This window comes from Alligator mississippiensis, chromosome 4 (genome assembly GCF_030867095.1).
Source record: "Alligator mississippiensis isolate rAllMis1 chromosome 4, rAllMis1, whole genome shotgun sequence".
NCBI classification, from domain to species: domain Eukaryota; kingdom Metazoa; phylum Chordata; order Crocodylia; family Alligatoridae; genus Alligator; species Alligator mississippiensis.
Genome location: NC_081827.1, coordinates 67732465 through 67750181, shown reverse-complemented (window position 1 = coordinate 67750181; position 17717 = coordinate 67732465). Strand labels below are relative to the sequence as shown.

Below are 17717 nucleotides of genomic sequence, written 5' to 3'. Positions count from 1 at the left end.
AGATGTGTTACATTAGAAAAAGCAAGAATGTTTGCTGCTCTATTTCAGTTCAGGAGAACAAGCAGGTTAGTTTGACAGAGTGCCAGAATGCACTGTGCTGCTGTCATTTAATTTCCCTCATGGAGAGAAGAATGCTCAGTGTTCAGCTATAATTTAGTTTGTTTGACAAGCAACTGCACATGCATCTCACACATGTCTTCTTACAGAAAACTGGTCACACTTCTGCTTCTATTAGAAAAAAAATGCTATTGAAATACTAAACTAAATAGTCCCCAAACCTATATAGTAGTTCTAGCCTGCAGAGTCATGAAGAATTCTCTGCTCTGCCATCAACAGAGACAGAAAAGATCATTGTGCTCAGTTGGCAGCAGTCTAACTGCCGTTTAGGGTGGGCGGGGAGGCTTGGGAATGGGGTGCCATGCTTAGGATAAGACATTTAACTGAGGCAGATCTTTTCTGCTTACTGCTGTTGACATCCCACATGAAAATCAAAGGTTCCTTGGCAAAGAACTTTACAAAAAGACTGGAGAGAAATCCAATCTTTTCCCTCAATAAATCACATTATACTTAGAATATACATTTTATAGGGCCTTTCATCCCAAAGGATTTCAAAGCACTTTCCAAGTTTAAACTAATACACAGACTGTACCCAGGGAACACTCCATCCCCAGTGCAGTGGAACTAGCACAGTAGTTACTGCACGTCACTTTGGGGCAAGAAATGATAATACCTTATTCATGCAAGGGAATTTAGGTAGGCAGAAAGTAATTACCTGAGATGGAGTTTGGTTAGAACCCTGAGGTTAAACCCCTTTTCTTTTGTCAAAACTTCAAAGGGATCTTGAATGACCGTATTTTGTTTAGACTTCAATGCCTATTGCAGCTGCGCCCTGCACTTCTTCATTGTGTCTCCAATCCAACCTTTCTATATGGTCTGTTCCCAATATTCTGCACAGGCCACTCTTTCTGATGTTTGTGTTGCCAAATTGTGTGGGGTGCATTGTGGTGTTATGGGACATCTCAGGAGATGATCCATGGTTTGTTTCTCCTGACAGACATATTGATTGGTTGCATAGAGGCCCCATGATTTCATGAAAGCGTGCGTTGCACTGTGGTGCTGAGACATTTTTGCTAATGTTCAACATATAGTGTTTAATGTAGGGACTGAAGAATGGCCAGCCTAGTACACTGAGATACAGTCTAGGGACAGAGACACAATTTTGGACAATAGGTTTAATTTGTAGGGATATTTAATCTCTGATTTTTATATAGTTTTCATAAGAGCCCCCCTTTTTGAACACAAGTAAATCAGAACATGATTTAGTCAATGAAACTTATTGTGACTGTAAACAAATACCAGCATTTTTCATCCTACAAGTCATAGGTGCAAGTCTTGGCAAAGCTAGGCCATAAAAGTAGGCATTTATTGAATATTGTTGGTTGAAGACATGTGGAGTCATATTATGATTATATTTTTAGGACCCAGTTATCAGGCATCGGGATACAACTTCAATGCATTTGAATGGAGGAGTCCAAAACAAAGAGGCAATTTATCCCCCCCAAGTAGGTCAAGGAACCACCCTTTTCATGATACAGGATTGAGTGATGATGAATGGGACAGACCAACAGCCAGTGGGTAAGTCGCATGCATAGTTACATTATTTGCTGCGTGACTGCAGAATTTGTTTTTAAATTAGTGTTAATAGTCCAGGATGAAAACATCTTTTTCTAACACAGATTTCCAGCTTCTCCTTTAGCTACTGAGATGTAATATTTGCATTTTGTGCTGCATGAGATTTATGCTCTATGAAGCTGAAAGCAAGGCTGGCATGTATGGTAAGTTCTGTGCATAAAAGAGCACAGCATTAGCTGTTAATGTTCAGAAAAAAAAACCTGTAGGCACATCCCTTTACAATAAGCTTCAGATAGAAGAAAAGAACCCCTTCCCACACACTCCCACCCCTGCACACAATGAACAACAAAAAAGACAGGAAAAGAAACAAAACCTCACTAAAGCAACTTCATTTTCCATGAGAACTCTTGTTTCTGAATCACAATAACTTGCAAACAAAGCACAAGACGTTCTTTTCCTCCAGACATGGTAGAAACCAGAGGAACGAGGATAAAAGTTATCATAGCAATCCAGGAAAAGAAAGAGGCAAAGACTCTTCCAAGACTTCCTGTCCAAAACAAAACAAAATTTTCCAGCCCCATTTTTTGTTTACTGAAAGACACCTCCACATCATCAAAACCAGCAAAACCAAGGGATATTGCACAGTATGAGAAACCAAAGATCCTTCTGCCTTCTCTTATAAGGCTCATCCAATTACTGCTCATTCATCTCTGCAAAAAGCATAGTATTTTCTGCTGGAAGAAGTTATTTTCTGTAGAGAAGAAAATAGAAGTCATGCTTATCTAGGATTTCAAATATTCTGCCTTTAAAGAAATACATGCCGGTGTCTTTTGGCACAATGACCAATAAGTCTCAAATCCCAGAACCATAACTCATTCAAATTGAATAATAAAGAAAACATCCAGCTATTGTCTTACTGATAAGACAGACTGGATATGAGAGCCATAGCAGCAAAATCAGGGGTCAGGTGCCAACTCTGGTTTCAGCCCTGGATATCAATTGGGTATTCAGAGCAAAGTCTTTTCTACCTCAGGATTTTCAAGTGGAATCTTGATAAGATGATAGCTGTGGTCAGAGATAAGCTTTTGCTGCCTACCCAGCTGCTTTTGTTCCTACCACATCAAAAGTACAGAGAGATTTTTCTTATTCCAAAGGGAAGACTGTGAACCTGGACTATCAGAGGAAGGCCCTGGCCAAAGAGTAGGTCCAACCCCTTATGCCAGTTTAAATATTCAGCGCTTCTGTCTGTCTGTAAGGTGGTCACCTGGTTCCAAGCAGTTTGAGACAAGTGAGTAAAGTAGATAGTACTGAAGTTGCAGAAACTTCAGGTTCATCCACATTCCAATTCCACACCATCTGAAGAAGGACAAAAACACAAAATTATCCTGAAGAAAATCTTAGACCTCTTACAGTTAGAAACAGCATAATTTATCTCTCAAGACAAAAAGTGCCAGTTGCTTGATGATTTCCTCATCATAGTAAGAGAAAGATGTAAAGGAGTCTAAGTCAATGTAGCCCTTGAGCAGGATGGCCACATTAAAGATGAACAATCTAGCTTTCACTTTTAATGCAATCTCACCGAGACATATTGACACTGATAAACTCAGCAGACGTTTATACATGTCAACAATATCTCCAACTGGCCTATGCAAATCACCACTATCAAAACAAAATATTTGTTAGTTTTTGGTCTGTCCTGCATCTTAAAGAACTTACAGATGCCCATTCTTATGTAACACACTTTAGAACTCAGGTTCCCAACCACCAGGCCATGACCTGGTACCAGGCCACGAAGGGTTGGCTGCTGGGTTGTGGTACAAGCCTCACACATGGAGCCCCATATGTCTGCCAGGGCAAGCGGTTTCCACTGCCGGCAGTGACATGCGGTGTTAAAGCTGGGGAATGGGGCAGCCCTGAGAGGGATGCAGCTGGCTGTGTTTGCCCCATCGCACTCCCGTGCTGGTCTGCAGGTTGGGAACCACTGCTTTAGAACAGTCTCTCCAGGGAACCTGTGCCCTGAACAATACTCTTCATACTTCAGGCAGTTTAGCATGAAGTCAGCTGTCTAATTTAGATTAGACAGGCAATCCAATCTTATAGGCACACAGTGCACACCTCCTGTTTTGGCCAGTGCTTTAGAAGAGTCTTTAGGTGAACTGTATATACACTGGTCAATGCTTGTCTTAATTAGTAGTCTAATAAGGCCTACAAACATCTCCAGAAAAAGCCAAATGCAAGGAGGTGAAATAGTCTGCACCTTGGAGCTGATTAATTCAAATCAACTTTGTTCTCTTTCATTTCCTTTTACGCTAAATAGCTGATCATGAAAGGCTGTTTGCACATGTTCTCGGGGGGGTGTTAATTAGAATAGCTTTTGGGAGCCACTCTAATTAAAGCACCTGTAGCATCACAGCTATTCATCATCCTGCACTTCAAAATGGCAATGGAGGCACTTTAACTGAAGCTCGTTTGATAAGGTTTAGTTAAAGCACCCCTTCTGCCATTTTGAAGCACAGGGATGATGCCTAGGCTGCTGGAGCATGCTAATTAAATTAATTGATTAACTTAATTAGAATATGTTGGAGCAGGTGTTGGGAATGTGTATAGGTGCCCATAGTATCTAAACCTTTCAAAGTGAGGTGAACCAAGGATGCATTGTGATCCTTAACAAGGAGGAAGAAACAAGTGTCCTCTAGTAGAGTGGAGAGTACAGCATTCTACATGCCTCCTAGATCAAAGCAACTGATGGTGCTGAATTGGTTTCTAGTATAGCACTGTGTTGTTAATATTTGGGTGTCATCTGTTCTAAATGAAATTTCTCCAGACTTGACAGATGGCATTAAACCAGAAAAAATATTTTTATTCCAGTCAGGTAGCCAAACATCCAGCCCATGATAATGGCAGTTAATTCCATACCAGTACTGTGCTAGGGGCAGTGGGGAGAGGAAAAACTAAGGCAGCAGCCCAGTGACTTGGTATAAACAGAAGTCCTGGCTTCTTGAACATGGTTTGCTTGGCCTGAAAATATGTAATAAAGAAAACTACCCTTCCCTTTTATACTCCTCCCATTGTTATTAAATAAATGGCTTTGTTTTAACAAGAGGAGCACTTGGAGCCTCAATTCAAACTCAAGACGAGATGCAATCATGACTCTGATAAACATGCTGTTTGGGGATTAGTTAAATAATAGGCTGAAAAATTTAATCAGATATGAACTAGGAATCTGGTAATAAGGTTTATAATTTGTTTAAAATAAACATCATTTATTCAACCACTGCTTTAAGAGTAAAAATCAATAACAGTGTGCTGCCTAGAACAATTTCCTTCTTATCAGTGTAAAAATCCTGAGACATGGGACACAATTTAAAATAAGTAAAATAAGGATTGTTTGAAGACAGTATCTAGAAAATGGATTATACTCCTACTGACAAAACAGTGTGCTGGTCCTGCTAACAGACATGCTCACTCTTCCATTTTTCAGGAGAATTCTGGGGCCACCATGGCCTTCTGCTGAAGTTCTCTGTCCTTCCTCTAGGTAACACTAAGAAATACATTCCCCCAACATGCTACTTCCTTTGAACTGTATAGTATAGCTGCAGAAAGGAGAGAGAATACGCAGCATCAGAAAGACATGGGAGTATTCGGGAAGAATCAAAGAAATCAGTCAGAGCAAACAGCAGTGGAGTGGAAAACCTGGGGCAAAGAGGTAGAAATGAGGAATGAGAAGGACAGAACTAAAGAAAGGAGAGGGAATGGAAAAAGCAGAACAATCCAGAGAACAAAACCAAGAGTGCACACAAGCACACTAAGAGAGAAAAAAAAGGAGAAAAGCAATTTATATGAGAATCAGCATAAAAAGAAAGAAGACAGAACAGGCAAGAGAGAGAAAAATGGAAAGAAAATAGGCAAGACTCATCAGATGCTCCAAGGAATGGCATTGAGACTGGAGTAAGCAAACAGTGACTAATGTCATTTGAAAACTTCCTGATTTTAACGAAATTTACCAAGTAACTTATAATCAGGAGGAAAAAAGTTTTCAGAGTGAGATTCACCAGAGTGATGCTCTTGTCCCCTTTTATTTAGTAATCTGGGGTTTAGGCACTCAATGGGATTGTAGCAGAAATAGATTCAGTTCTGTCCTCTTACTGTGGGGATTTGGCTCCAAGGACCTCCCAGAAATTTTCATAATTCCCCACTATACGGCATACTGAGGTGGGTCCTTATCATCCTTTCTGTTGGAGCTGTTCCACTTTGCATGGAATACCAGAGAAACACCAGCATCACCACCCCTTCTTTGGCAGTTTGGAAATTCTAGTCCTTCACCTGCTTTTATTACAAATACCAGAAAATAAAACATCTTGCTTTGGGTTTAACCAAGACATTTTTCTTAAAAATGAAACAAAAATTATTAGTGGTTTGTTTCAGCAAGAAAAACTGAAAAACTGGGTTTGAGCAAAACTATTTTAAATGTATTTTTCAATTCAAACAAGTCCAGTTTTTTTTCTACATAGCCCTAGTTGGACCCAGAGGTCAGGAAGCTTTCAGCTACAGGGGCAAGGAAGAAATCAAAGAAAAAAAAAGACTGAGATTCTCACACTGCCACATTAATACATTCTGTAGGGATTACATAGGACTAGGCTGAGCCATCTGGTTCACTAAATGCAGTCCCCTGTTATGGCAGTGTAAAAGTGATGTTGTTGTGATGGTCCGGAAGTTATATGAGAAGCAAGGAAGAATGTCTTCCATACAAAAGCTTGTCTATCTCTATCCCAGCTACATAGTTGTCCCCTGTTATCAAAGACAACCACCAAATGTAACCCTATTCCTACACTTACCAAGCTCCATTGTATATGATAGTTCAATATTAGCATACTATATATTGTAATAGTAAGATACTATGTTGGACTTCTTTAGCTATGTAGAGTTGACACCAACCGTAAAAGTAATTTTCTCAGAATTACTGCAACTTCAGAGGTCAAAGACCTCTCTAAAACATCATGTTAACATCATGTGTGTCACCTGGGGAGGAGTCTGTCTCAGGATCTGAGTAGATATCCTCATCATTGCTGAACAGTACTTTAGAAGAAACACTGGGACTATAAAAACACATTGCGATAGAAGGCTGGTTTGCCTGAAAAGGCCAACCACTGTCTGCCTAACTGATAGTAATTGTGAAGAGAGCATTCTTGGTGCAAAGCTGTCGTGTGTGAAGTGTTCAAGCTGTAATGCCTTTGACATTAGAAGCTATTATGTTAACAGAGTACCCCATTAACAGTATCCTAGGCAAAACACCATTTATCAAGAAGGTCCTGAAATGTCTCCATAATGGTGCTCCCTATATATATAGACTGTTGGACACCTCTAAGTGCAGTGTAAATTATTCTTCATCTGAGTGCCTTTGCTATCTTGCATGCTGCTAGCCCAATAAAATGCTGTAGCACTGTAGCTCTGCATTGTGTTTCTGCAGTCAATAATTGGCAGTTTTTATCCAAACTCTTGCTGACCAATTCTATGTATCACTCAGCCAATTCTTGCAGGAGAGAGCTGGTAATAAGGCTTCAGCACTTTTATGAAACAGCAAAGAATAAATCAACGACAACAAGAATGGCCTAGAAATGGACTTTAAGCATATACTTGAGCACTTTGTTGAATTGGTGCCTACTTCTCAATGAAACAGAGTTGCAAAAATACAAGAGCCTATATATCCTGCTGTCCATAGATATATTAATTGCAACAGTTGTTGTGATAGAGGCTGGGACGGGGTTATATTAATTATGATAAATATAGCCAAGAATGAAGGAGTCAGCTGAAAGCATCAGGATTGGAGTAGATACGTTTCAAGATGTTATTTACAAAGGTGAGAGCTGGTTTTGTACACCACCAGGGAAGTTTGTGAGGTGGGAAAGTCTAATTATAATTATATCATTGCACTGATAAGCTATGAACTGTAATTCTGTTTGGTTCACTAATTTTCGTTGAGAGGTCCCAGTTATTGCAAAACAAAATGCATATAAATTGTTCTTAAGCCCTTTTCTTTTCTTAGAATATACCTCTTCCTTACCCAGTCACATACTAACAGTTGCCAGTATATGAGTGTGACTCTCACCCACACAGGCCATCCCACCAGCTACTGGTTTGTGACCCCCCACCCCTCCCCAATCTGTCCTCTTCTTATTGCAACTGTCTATTACTGCAGCTCCAATTTGTGGCAAGATGCTTGTTTAAATGGTACTTTTCAAAATGAAGCCTGTACGTTGTTTGTACATTTGACTGAACCTCTCTTTGTGAATCTAGCTTTGCAGGTACCCATGATAACACCGAGACTGACCAGGAGGAAAATTTCTGGTCTCAGGCTCTGGAGGATTTAGAGACCTGTGGCCAGTCAGGCATATTGAGGGAGCTAGAGGTAGCACAATCTTAACCCTTTCATCCTACTATATAGAGATATAATATTTTTGTTTGTTTTACATTCATTTTATGTTCTTTTCTGCTGTATATTTTTAGTTCGCATTAATCACACAACTTCATTTAAAAGCTTTAACCCCTTTCCACAGGACAAGGCTGACAGGCGTCTGTATTTGAGAAACATGACTCTCTTGGTACCTAACCTTTATGTTTATATTTTTGCTTGTGCAGCTGCTTCCCCCACCCTTAATAAAGCTATTTTCTTTCATACAATGCAGCTGAAATTCTAGAAACATGTTCACCCCAAAGCTTCCTGATTTGCAGCTTCTGCCGTGTGCACTGCTAACACTGCCTGCACATGCAGCGATTGGTGCAGAATTTTTACATGGGCATCATTTTCCAGCAGCAGTGCATCCTGTTCTCTTCTGGCTGCTTTCTGAAGTTTTTCTTCGCATGTTGTAATTTGTCTGTGGAATAGAACTTAATTTGATTAAGGCGAACATAAAAGAAAAATGTCACCTAAAACATTTTTACAAGAGCCTTATCACTTGGTAAACAAATATAACAGCTTGAGAAACATTCAGAGCATAGATACACACACACACACACACGCACACTGAATTTTTACATTATGCCCTAGAGTAAATGGCAAATATGAATTTCATTTCAATGTTGTACCATGTAAAGGTCGGGTGGGGAAGAACAGAGTAACTATGCATTTTTTTAACATTTTACATTTTCTGTAACTTGTTTAACCAGAACAATTAAGAATATACTGACGCTTTTAAAGCTGTGGAATAGAAAGTCCTAAAATATTTTCTTTTATGTTCTTTTAAATTCCCTGAGCTGCAGAACTGGCAGAATCTCATTTTCATTTTTATGTTATATAAAGTCCCTTAGCAACCACAAGGAATGTGAATGGCATAACTGGGTGAAATTTCTGCCGTTTAAATTGATTGTATATCCTCAGATTTATGGCTTCTGTATTGCATGTATAGTTATTATAATGTGATTCCAATGTACTTGTAATTGCAAGACAAAAAATTTAAGGGAAATACTTAATGTCAGTTTGGTTTAATTTTGTAGTTATCTCTGGCATGGTACCACTTATGGTTTTCATTATTCAGGGCACAGCAAAATGGTGTGGAAATAGATAACAAGAAAGGATATTTCAGCAAGTTAAGATTTCCGTCATTTAAATATCAATTATGTGGTATAGAAATTAAAACTTGGAATTGCAATTGAGTACTTCTACTTTACCAACCTCAGTATTGAGTTGCATAGCTCTGAACAAACATCATCCATCCAGAAGTCACATTATAGAACTAGGATTCCCAGTAGGTTATGTGGTGTGATTTTTGAAACTTTTTTTTGAAAAGCTAAGTTTAGCCATGCTCATGGATAGATCTAGGATTTTAAAATGGCTGGTGCAGATTGTGTAGCACATCATCAAACGTGACACATTTTTCTCCAGTTAAAGAGAAACCAGAATCTTTACTAATAAGCCAGGATCTAGCACTATAGTATTCAGTTTAAAATCAAAGCAAAATAAATACATCTTTATTGGAATGTGCACTAGATTGCTTGATTATATATAAACATTAAAAAACACAAGAAACTAGGCAAAAATGGTCAAAGTAATCAAAAGATAGTGTTTCATTAGTCCTGTAGTCATTATAGTTAAATGTACATCTCTTAACTAAACTTGTAAAACAAAGTCCAGTCTTGAGTGCCTTGACAGTACCTCCAATACTTTACTGTCAGTCACCTGAGATATTACTACACCTGTGTTAAGGTTTTTAGCTACAGCTAAAAACAGTCTTCAGGGCTCTGAAATAGAAGAGAGGAATTACTAGGAATGGCTAGCAGACAGCAAAATTGCAGACGAAAAGGTAGTTTGAATAGTGGAACATCAAGACCATTAAAAAGGAAAGAGTGATTAACACCTCTGGAATGAAGAGATACTAGCAGGAATCAAGTAGATTCTAATGAATCATTAAGTCAGTTGACTCCCACAGTATTCCCCGAATAGAAATGCTGCTGCCCTTGCCAGGCAATAGATTTTAAAGTGTGGATGGAACAGGAATCGGGGGCGGGGGAAGGGGTACAACAGCACCACTTATTTGGTTAAGACTCCCTTCTTATTTATTTCAAGATCTTCATCCAAACAGTAAAGATTTATCAAATCCGCCTACTGCTGTAGTTTCACCAGGGAGCACCATCAGTCACCATGGAGCATGATAGAAGCTATTACAAGTGTTTTGTCATTTAATGAAAGTAGGGCTCCAGAATTTAACTTTCATTTTATTTTAAACATATTTTGAGTGTAAATAAATGATTGCATTGCACAGGCTTCAAGCTGTAATCAGATTCATGGTATTAAAGCTTTCTTGGACATGTTAATGGCACATTCCATATGGAAACCTTTTGCCAAAGAGCTTTTTTTAGTGGCTTTACAAGGAGATTTTATGTCTGTCCTCTTGCCTTTTGCTGTACCCTGAAGTGACTGTGTTTTGAAAACAGAATAGAGAATTTGGCCTTCTTTAATCCAAATTATACATTAAAAAATAAACCTGTTTGTTACTGCTGTAGGCCACCATTATGTCAGGAAGTACATTGAGTTTGAATCATGAAAACCCACAGCCTCGCAGCCAGTTGGGAAGACAAGCCAGTTTTCAGGAAAGAAGCACTGCGAGGCCACATTACAGCCAGACAACCCGCAGCAACACCCTGCCATCAGATGTGGGCAGAAAGTCTGTGGTTCTGAGAAAAATTAAACAAGAAATGAAAGAAATCATGTCACCAACTCCTGTGGAGTTACATAAGGTCTGTAATTTTTTTACTGGTAATTCTTCATAATATATACAGCATAGGGAACCTAATTGTGTGGCTTTATATTAAGTACTTTTCATAATGACCCCACAAGTTTGAGGACGGGTCTATTATTTCTTCTTGCAAACACGCTCGTAATGTGTTCTTATAGGGGAACAAACTGAATAAGTTGCATCCTCACCTACTGGTTACTTTTAAAGCAAATCCTCAGGGGAGATGGCTGCATAGGCTCTTGTTTTTGTTGGTGGGTGCTCCTTTTTTTTTTTTTTTTGGTGTTCCCATGCCAAGCCCTGCGCATGCCCAGAAGAGACAGTGTGTTACTTCAACCCAGCTGGCCCCACCTGGCTCATTGGTGCTGAGCACCTGCTAATTTTTTTTGGTGGATGCTTGAGCCCCGGAGCACCCACAGAGTTGGTGCCTATGGATGGCTCTTTCACAAGAAGGATCTGCTGGTAAATTGGAACTAGCAACAGTAATAATTCATCTCTGCAAAATGTGTCTGTTAAAAAAAAATTACTTTCCAAGAAATATATTTCTTTAGCATATGACTCAAAAGGCCATGTTGCTTTCATTCTTCCTTAGCCATGAACCTGCTGATATCTCTCTTTGTTTTTACATTGTGGTTCACTTTTTATTCCTGCAGTAGCTCTCTCCCAGTGATATAAACAATCACAGGTTTTAAAAGTGTCCCTCTGGAGAAGAAAAGAGAAACCAAAAGTTGGATTGTGGCATCATTTCCCAAATTGTTGGATTCTTGCATAAAATATCACTTGGAATACAGAAGTTAGATGTGAATGCTCCATAGTAACAATGATTTTGGAGAAAACACTTGCTGCGTTTGACAGGCAGTTTATGACGAGGTGTGAAAAGGGGATGGAATTGTTATATCTCAATGGAATTCTCAGTCCAAAGGCTTTTTTCTCTATTTGTAAAGTGTCAGATGGTAACAGAAGACGGCAGGGGTAGGAGTTCAAAGGCAAAGCTGCCAGATACTCCTCCTCAAGCTGAAGTTTGACATTAATGCTGGGGCAGTGAGGAAAGGCCTCTTTCAAGGAGTAATGTAGGGCACTTATACATGTGCATGGAGCCTGCTCTGACATGCTGTAATTGCAATGCGTTGGAGCAGACTCAAGTAATCGAATCTGCTGGAGCATGGTAATTACCGCGCTCCGGCAGATTCCAACATCTATGATGGATACATTCCATGTATCAGCATCCCTGCACTGAAAAATGGCGGTGGGGTGCTTTCACTAAAGCTCATTTGGCAAGCTTTAGTGAAAGCACCCCCACTGCTATTTTTCATGGTGTCATCTGAAAGATTAGGTATCCTGTGCTTCCTGTCTAGGGTTAGCTGTCACGTGGTGGATACAGCCCAAGAGGGAAAAATTGAAACGCTGCAGGTGAGGGAACCAGGGAGTTGAGGTCTTTATTCTGCTTTAGAAAGTCTTCCCATAGGGCAGCTGGAGTGACGTGTACCCTATATGTGCAGGAAAGCTTGCACAAATTTGAAAGTGTGATGAGGGAGGTGATGGAGCTGAGGCCCAATAGGGAGACAATTAATTAAGTGGATTAGTCTCTCTATCTAATACATCAGTGAGTTTTTTTCAAAGGGAAACCCTGATTTCAGAAACACCTGACTTCAGGACAAAGATAAAGCAGTCTATAGATTAGGCTTCTGTAGGGCATTTTAAGGCAGATGGGAATGACAGAAAATGGAGCACTTTTATCCATTGATTTTCTTACACATCAGGTAAATTAAATCCGCAAGGATGTCTTGTTTTATAGGCAGCCTTCCTGAGTGTTATACGTCATCCTACCCCTGCACATTTATAAAGAGGGACCAATAAATGACCCCATAAGTTAAAAAAAACAACATGACTTTATTTCCTAATGGATCAAAACATATGAACTGTAGATACAACTGATTATTTTAAAATTTGAGATAAGTTGCATGTGGTCTCTGAGTTCTCGGTTGTGTTGGAGGATTCAGATTCCAGAAAGAGCAATTTTCTCTTTTGCAATTAATAAATATGGTTTGTAAGACATGAAATCCCATTTTTTCGCAGAAGATAGTGTGCTAGCTGACAAAATTATAGTCTCTGTGGTCAGATTAATTATATATGAGCAGGAATAATGAATTTAAGTAGAAAAATGTATTTTAATGATTCTCCACACAGACACAATGACTTCCACTTACGATTTTTATTGTGTTGCTATTCAGCAGTGCAACGAAGACTTTGTTATATTCATAATACTGTCACTTACATCTTAAGGGAGTTCAAGAACTGCTGTGCTCCTCTTCTACTGTCACTGTAACTAATAAGTGTCCAGTGGACAAATGGCGACACAGAAAACAAAACAGTTTTCACTTCAAGTGTATTGCATAAGAGTGTGTTTGTGTTTGCATAAACTCACAGGAACTGAGGCTTACAGTCTCTCTCGGATGGCTCATCTCTTTCAAGAAGGAGGAACTGAAGTGGGTCCAGTAATTAGCAATGCAAAATAAGCTAGGAAAAGATGGCAGCAGCAAGAGAGGATCAGGAGCATTATGAAATGAAGAGAGCTATAAAAAGAATAGATAGTAAATTTGAAGACACAAGAACAAAGTTGGGAGAAATAAATTGTGTTTTCTGGTCGCCTGCCATCCCATCAGCCTTTCTCTTTCTCCAGCATGCAAACACTTTTCTCTCCATGCTTCTTTCTTTTTTTCGACTTCCATCCCCCTCCTCTTTTTGTTTTCTCTCATTTCTCTTCTTTAGTCTTTTCAGTTTTGGCTTCACCCTGGATGAATGCCATCATCACTAACAAAGCTAAATAGGTTGGTCTTTAATTTGGAGCTGAACAAGCTGTGGCAGAAAAAAAGTGTTTCCGTAAGTATCCCATAGCTGAGATGCTGCTGCTGAAAATGTTCTAGCCTATGCACACACCAGCCTGAAACAGCTGAGTCAGTGACATTAAAGAACCCCTGTGGAATCATAGCGGTTATAGAAAACTGTGCTTGACAAGGAAGCCTTTGAGAGACATCAGTAACAATCCACCTAGGCCACAGTGCAGCAAAGCATTTAATTGTGCACTCAATACTAAATTCAGGAGTACTCCCCTTAACTTCAGTAGGACTACTCAGATTATACCTTTAGTAACTCGTTGACTTGTGCTGTGTAGTGCTACATGACCACCAAGAAGCTCTACCAAGAGGGAGCTGAGAAGCAGCAGTTACTATATTTACTCAAATCCAAGATCAGCTCTTTTCTCCCAGTCTACATGCGGGGAAGCCTTAGATTCAAGACTGACCTGGGGCATCTGCCACCTAGGAGGCACACAAGGGCTTCAGGGTGGAGGGCATGTGGGTGTTCATAAGTTTCCATATATAGATTCTAATTATGGGAGATATAATCTTAAATTTGACATTGTCTTGGATTCAGGTAAATACAGTATTGACCTATGTATAGCACTGCATTAACATGGTTGCGCTGCTTCCAGCTCAGGAGGTAATGTGCAGAGCAGGTGCGGTATGTCTCAGCACAGCAGCAGTATGTGTTACACCTTCAGATGTCTTACTGGGCTATGTTTTATTGCAGGGGTATCAAACTCATCCAGCCCTGTGGGCCAGATGAGGGGTACAGGACTAGTCCACAGGTAGGATCAAGCCTACAAACCAGCCTCATGTGCTGGATCCAGTGCACAGGGCTGGTGTTGCCCCATGTGCTGCAAGTGACATACACCCCAGACCAGGCCCATATGCTGCAGGCAGCACACACAGCAGCTTCAGTCTTGCATGTAACACGTGGGACGGGGCCAGTCCAACACCCGCAAGCAGCACTACATGCCAAATTGTAGGGCTCCACAGGCCAGATACAGCCTACGCAGGCTATATCTTTGACAACTCTGCCTTATTGAATCAGGACCTATGTGCCTTCTAGATAATAGCTCATACTTTCACTTCAGGGCACAAGAGGGAAGGCAACCCAAAGTCTTATTCAGTTTTCCATTTTGTAATGGTACTGGTGCTAATTTAGTTGACAGCGTAGTCAACACACCTTCCATTGTAAAGAACAAAGATGCAGTGTTACTCTGAAGGAAAAGCCTGCTAGAAACACAGTTGTGCAAGCAAATGATCTTGATGCAATACAGGGGGAGAAAAAATAAAAACTTCTTAGAGTAAAAGCACAAATGAGTAAGGCTAAAAATACAAAATTGTGAGTGGATTATCTGGCCAAATAGTTGACCCTTCCATGGTAGAAATTAATAGAACTGAATGACTTTACTGCTACAGATTTTGCACTAGGTTGTCATGACGTTTGTATTATACTGCTTAGCCATATACATGTGGTTTCATTACGCAAATTTAAAAAAAAGAAAAAAATTGAGTTAAGAATTATTATATAACAGTTGCATTGCAGTAGTGTCTACAAGCCAGCTGTGTTGGGGTACCACTGTGTTATGCTCTGAATAAGGCTGCAGGAACAACATCTATGCTCAGCTTGTGACAGTGCAAAACATCTACAAATAGTAAGATATCTCTTAAAATAAAACCTAATTAGCAATCCTTACACACAGCAACACTGTATTCCTGTATTCATGCAGGTTGTCTCTTAAGGAATTTATTAAAATTCAGATCAATTTTTTGCATTGTTTAGTGAATTCTTCTATGAACTCCTCTTGGCTTTGAGAGAGCAAAGCTTTCAAATCTGAATTCTGTTATACCAAATTGTTAAAAAACTTTAGATGGTAATTAATAGCTGTTCATGTAACTGAACTGACATATTGTTAAATCATCATTCAAGTAAAATTAATATCTTCCTTGATATGATCTACACAGAAAATATCAGAGGAGCCATATTAAAAAGTTCCACATGCAAAATGGTGCCCCAAGAGCAAACCTTTTCAACAGTCATCATATAATTTTCTCATTCCCATTTAATGAGGTAATATTATCCTTCTAAAATTATAGAATGCTCCAGAAATTTGAATGCCTCATTTGATTTACACTACACTTCTAAACTTAACATCCAAATCCAAAAATAAGAAGCTGTATGACTCAAAACCTGTAAGTTTCTATTTAAATTTATGAAAGTTTAATTTTATATGGAACACTTCCCTCAGGTTCCATCACAGATTTTTTTGTCGCTGGTTTATCAAAGGAATTTTAAAAGTCTAATAAATCTTTTACTTTTCAAACTTTTTATATTCATTTTACATATTGTAATGCTGATGACTGAAATTGCACTATTAAAAATAACAATGTGCCATCGTTATCTACAATAGCAGACCCTGCAGGTAAACTGCATTAATGGGAAACAAAGTGAACTGTAGGAGTTTCCTGGGTAAACAAGTTTTTCCCATGCCCAGACTGAAATACAAAGCAAGAGAGTTCTGAGAATAGGCCTTCATCTATTTGTTGAGTCATTTGAGGTCCAAGGTAGCTCTGATCCTTATACCCCTGCATATACCAGGACAATAAAGAATATAGAATATCATCCCTAGGAGCCTTCTGAGGGAACTAGCTAGATGGTGCAAAATCTTGTTCAGCACCAGCTTATGTCATAGGATTGTGCTAGATGGGTGATTTGAAGAAGAGATAGGGTGGGAGCGTTAAACCTCCTTAACCAAAAACTCCCCACTTCTTTCACCTGATTATCTGTGGCTGACAGAAACTCTTTTTCTGGGAAGTTGGACATTTTTCTTCTTAGATTCCAATCAGGCTGGAGGCACAGGCTTTGTTATCCCAGCGATCTCTTGGAGACATTTTTACCCCAGGTTTTGCTGCCTGAGCCACAGTTCCATAAATTTTCCCAAGATGTACCACTGCCATGTTGCCCATATCATTCCTATGGTGAGGACAGACAGATGATATGATTCTGCTGGTTTGCATGCTTCTCTAGTAACTTTTCTGGGCAGTGAGTAGAGAAAAGAGAGACTGCAGCCATCTGGATGCACTGTATAGTACTGTCTTGCCCAATATTTATTCAAGTAGGGAATTTCAATGAGCAGTGGATTTACTTGAAGCAGTATCTGCAGTCCAGAAGTGTAGCCACATGTCGCATATGTCTGCTAAACTGGATGCCTTGGCTGAGACTATCTTAACATCAGTTAAGATGTCAGTGGTGAGGAAAGCTGTTGCTTGGAATATTTTCTTAAGGGTCCCCATAGAGCTTTTACATCACCCAGCCAAGATACTGTAGTGCTTACAAAGCAGGTAGACACTCAGGATATGTCTATAGCATCTCCACAGGAATCCTAGGACTACTGAAACAAACTGCCCACTTGCTCAGGCTCCACACACGGTGCCTGGTGAAAATATATCATATGATTGCTGTTAAGAGTGGTGGCAGGTACACTTAGCGACACTCTCAGGAGTCAGGAGTATGACTCTCTGCTGATGGTCCTATTTCTGTGGGATAATGGCGAACTGAGAATGTCCCTGGATATACGACAAAATATTTTTCTGCAAGCAGTGCATGCAGGACAGGAGCAACTGGGCATGGGCTTGTTTGTTGGTAGAAGTTGCAGGAGTTAATATAGACATACCTCAGTGTAGCAAAGAAAGCCTCAGAGCCCCTAAAGAGAGTGGCCTCTATCTCTTTCATTTGTACCTTTGTGGAAAAAAAGTACTTTGGATGGGATAATCATCTCTTTCCTAATGGCCCCTGCATCTTCTAATGTTTTAAGTGTGTATGGACTTACACCCTGACAAAGGTGTTCCTAGTCATCTCTGACCATTTAAAGCAAGGGTGTATAGCAGCATTGCTCTCAGGCTCAGATTTACCGGGTGGTATTTGTCCCAAAGCCTCTCATTTGGCTGTGTCTGTATGGTAGATGACTCCTCTTTCCAGCACCTGGTGTCAGAT

At 39.7% G+C, this 17717-nt stretch overlaps 1 protein-coding gene across 11 annotated transcripts in view; it reads left to right on the top strand.

Annotated features, from left to right (window-relative positions):
• The window catches only part of GRIP1 (glutamate receptor interacting protein 1), a 594076-nt gene that overhangs the window by 567755 nt on the left and 8604 nt on the right, over positions 1–17717 (top strand). For all 11 annotated transcript variants that reach the window (XM_059726065.1, XM_019493240.2, XM_059726069.1 and 8 more), the window contains 3 exons: positions 1479–1635; positions 7927–8038; positions 10630–10863. In XM_059726065.1, coding sequence (XP_059582048.1) covers positions 1479–1635; positions 7927–8038; positions 10630–10863 — 503 coding nt within the window. The remainder of the gene's footprint in view (positions 1–1478; positions 1636–7926; positions 8039–10629; positions 10864–17717) is intronic.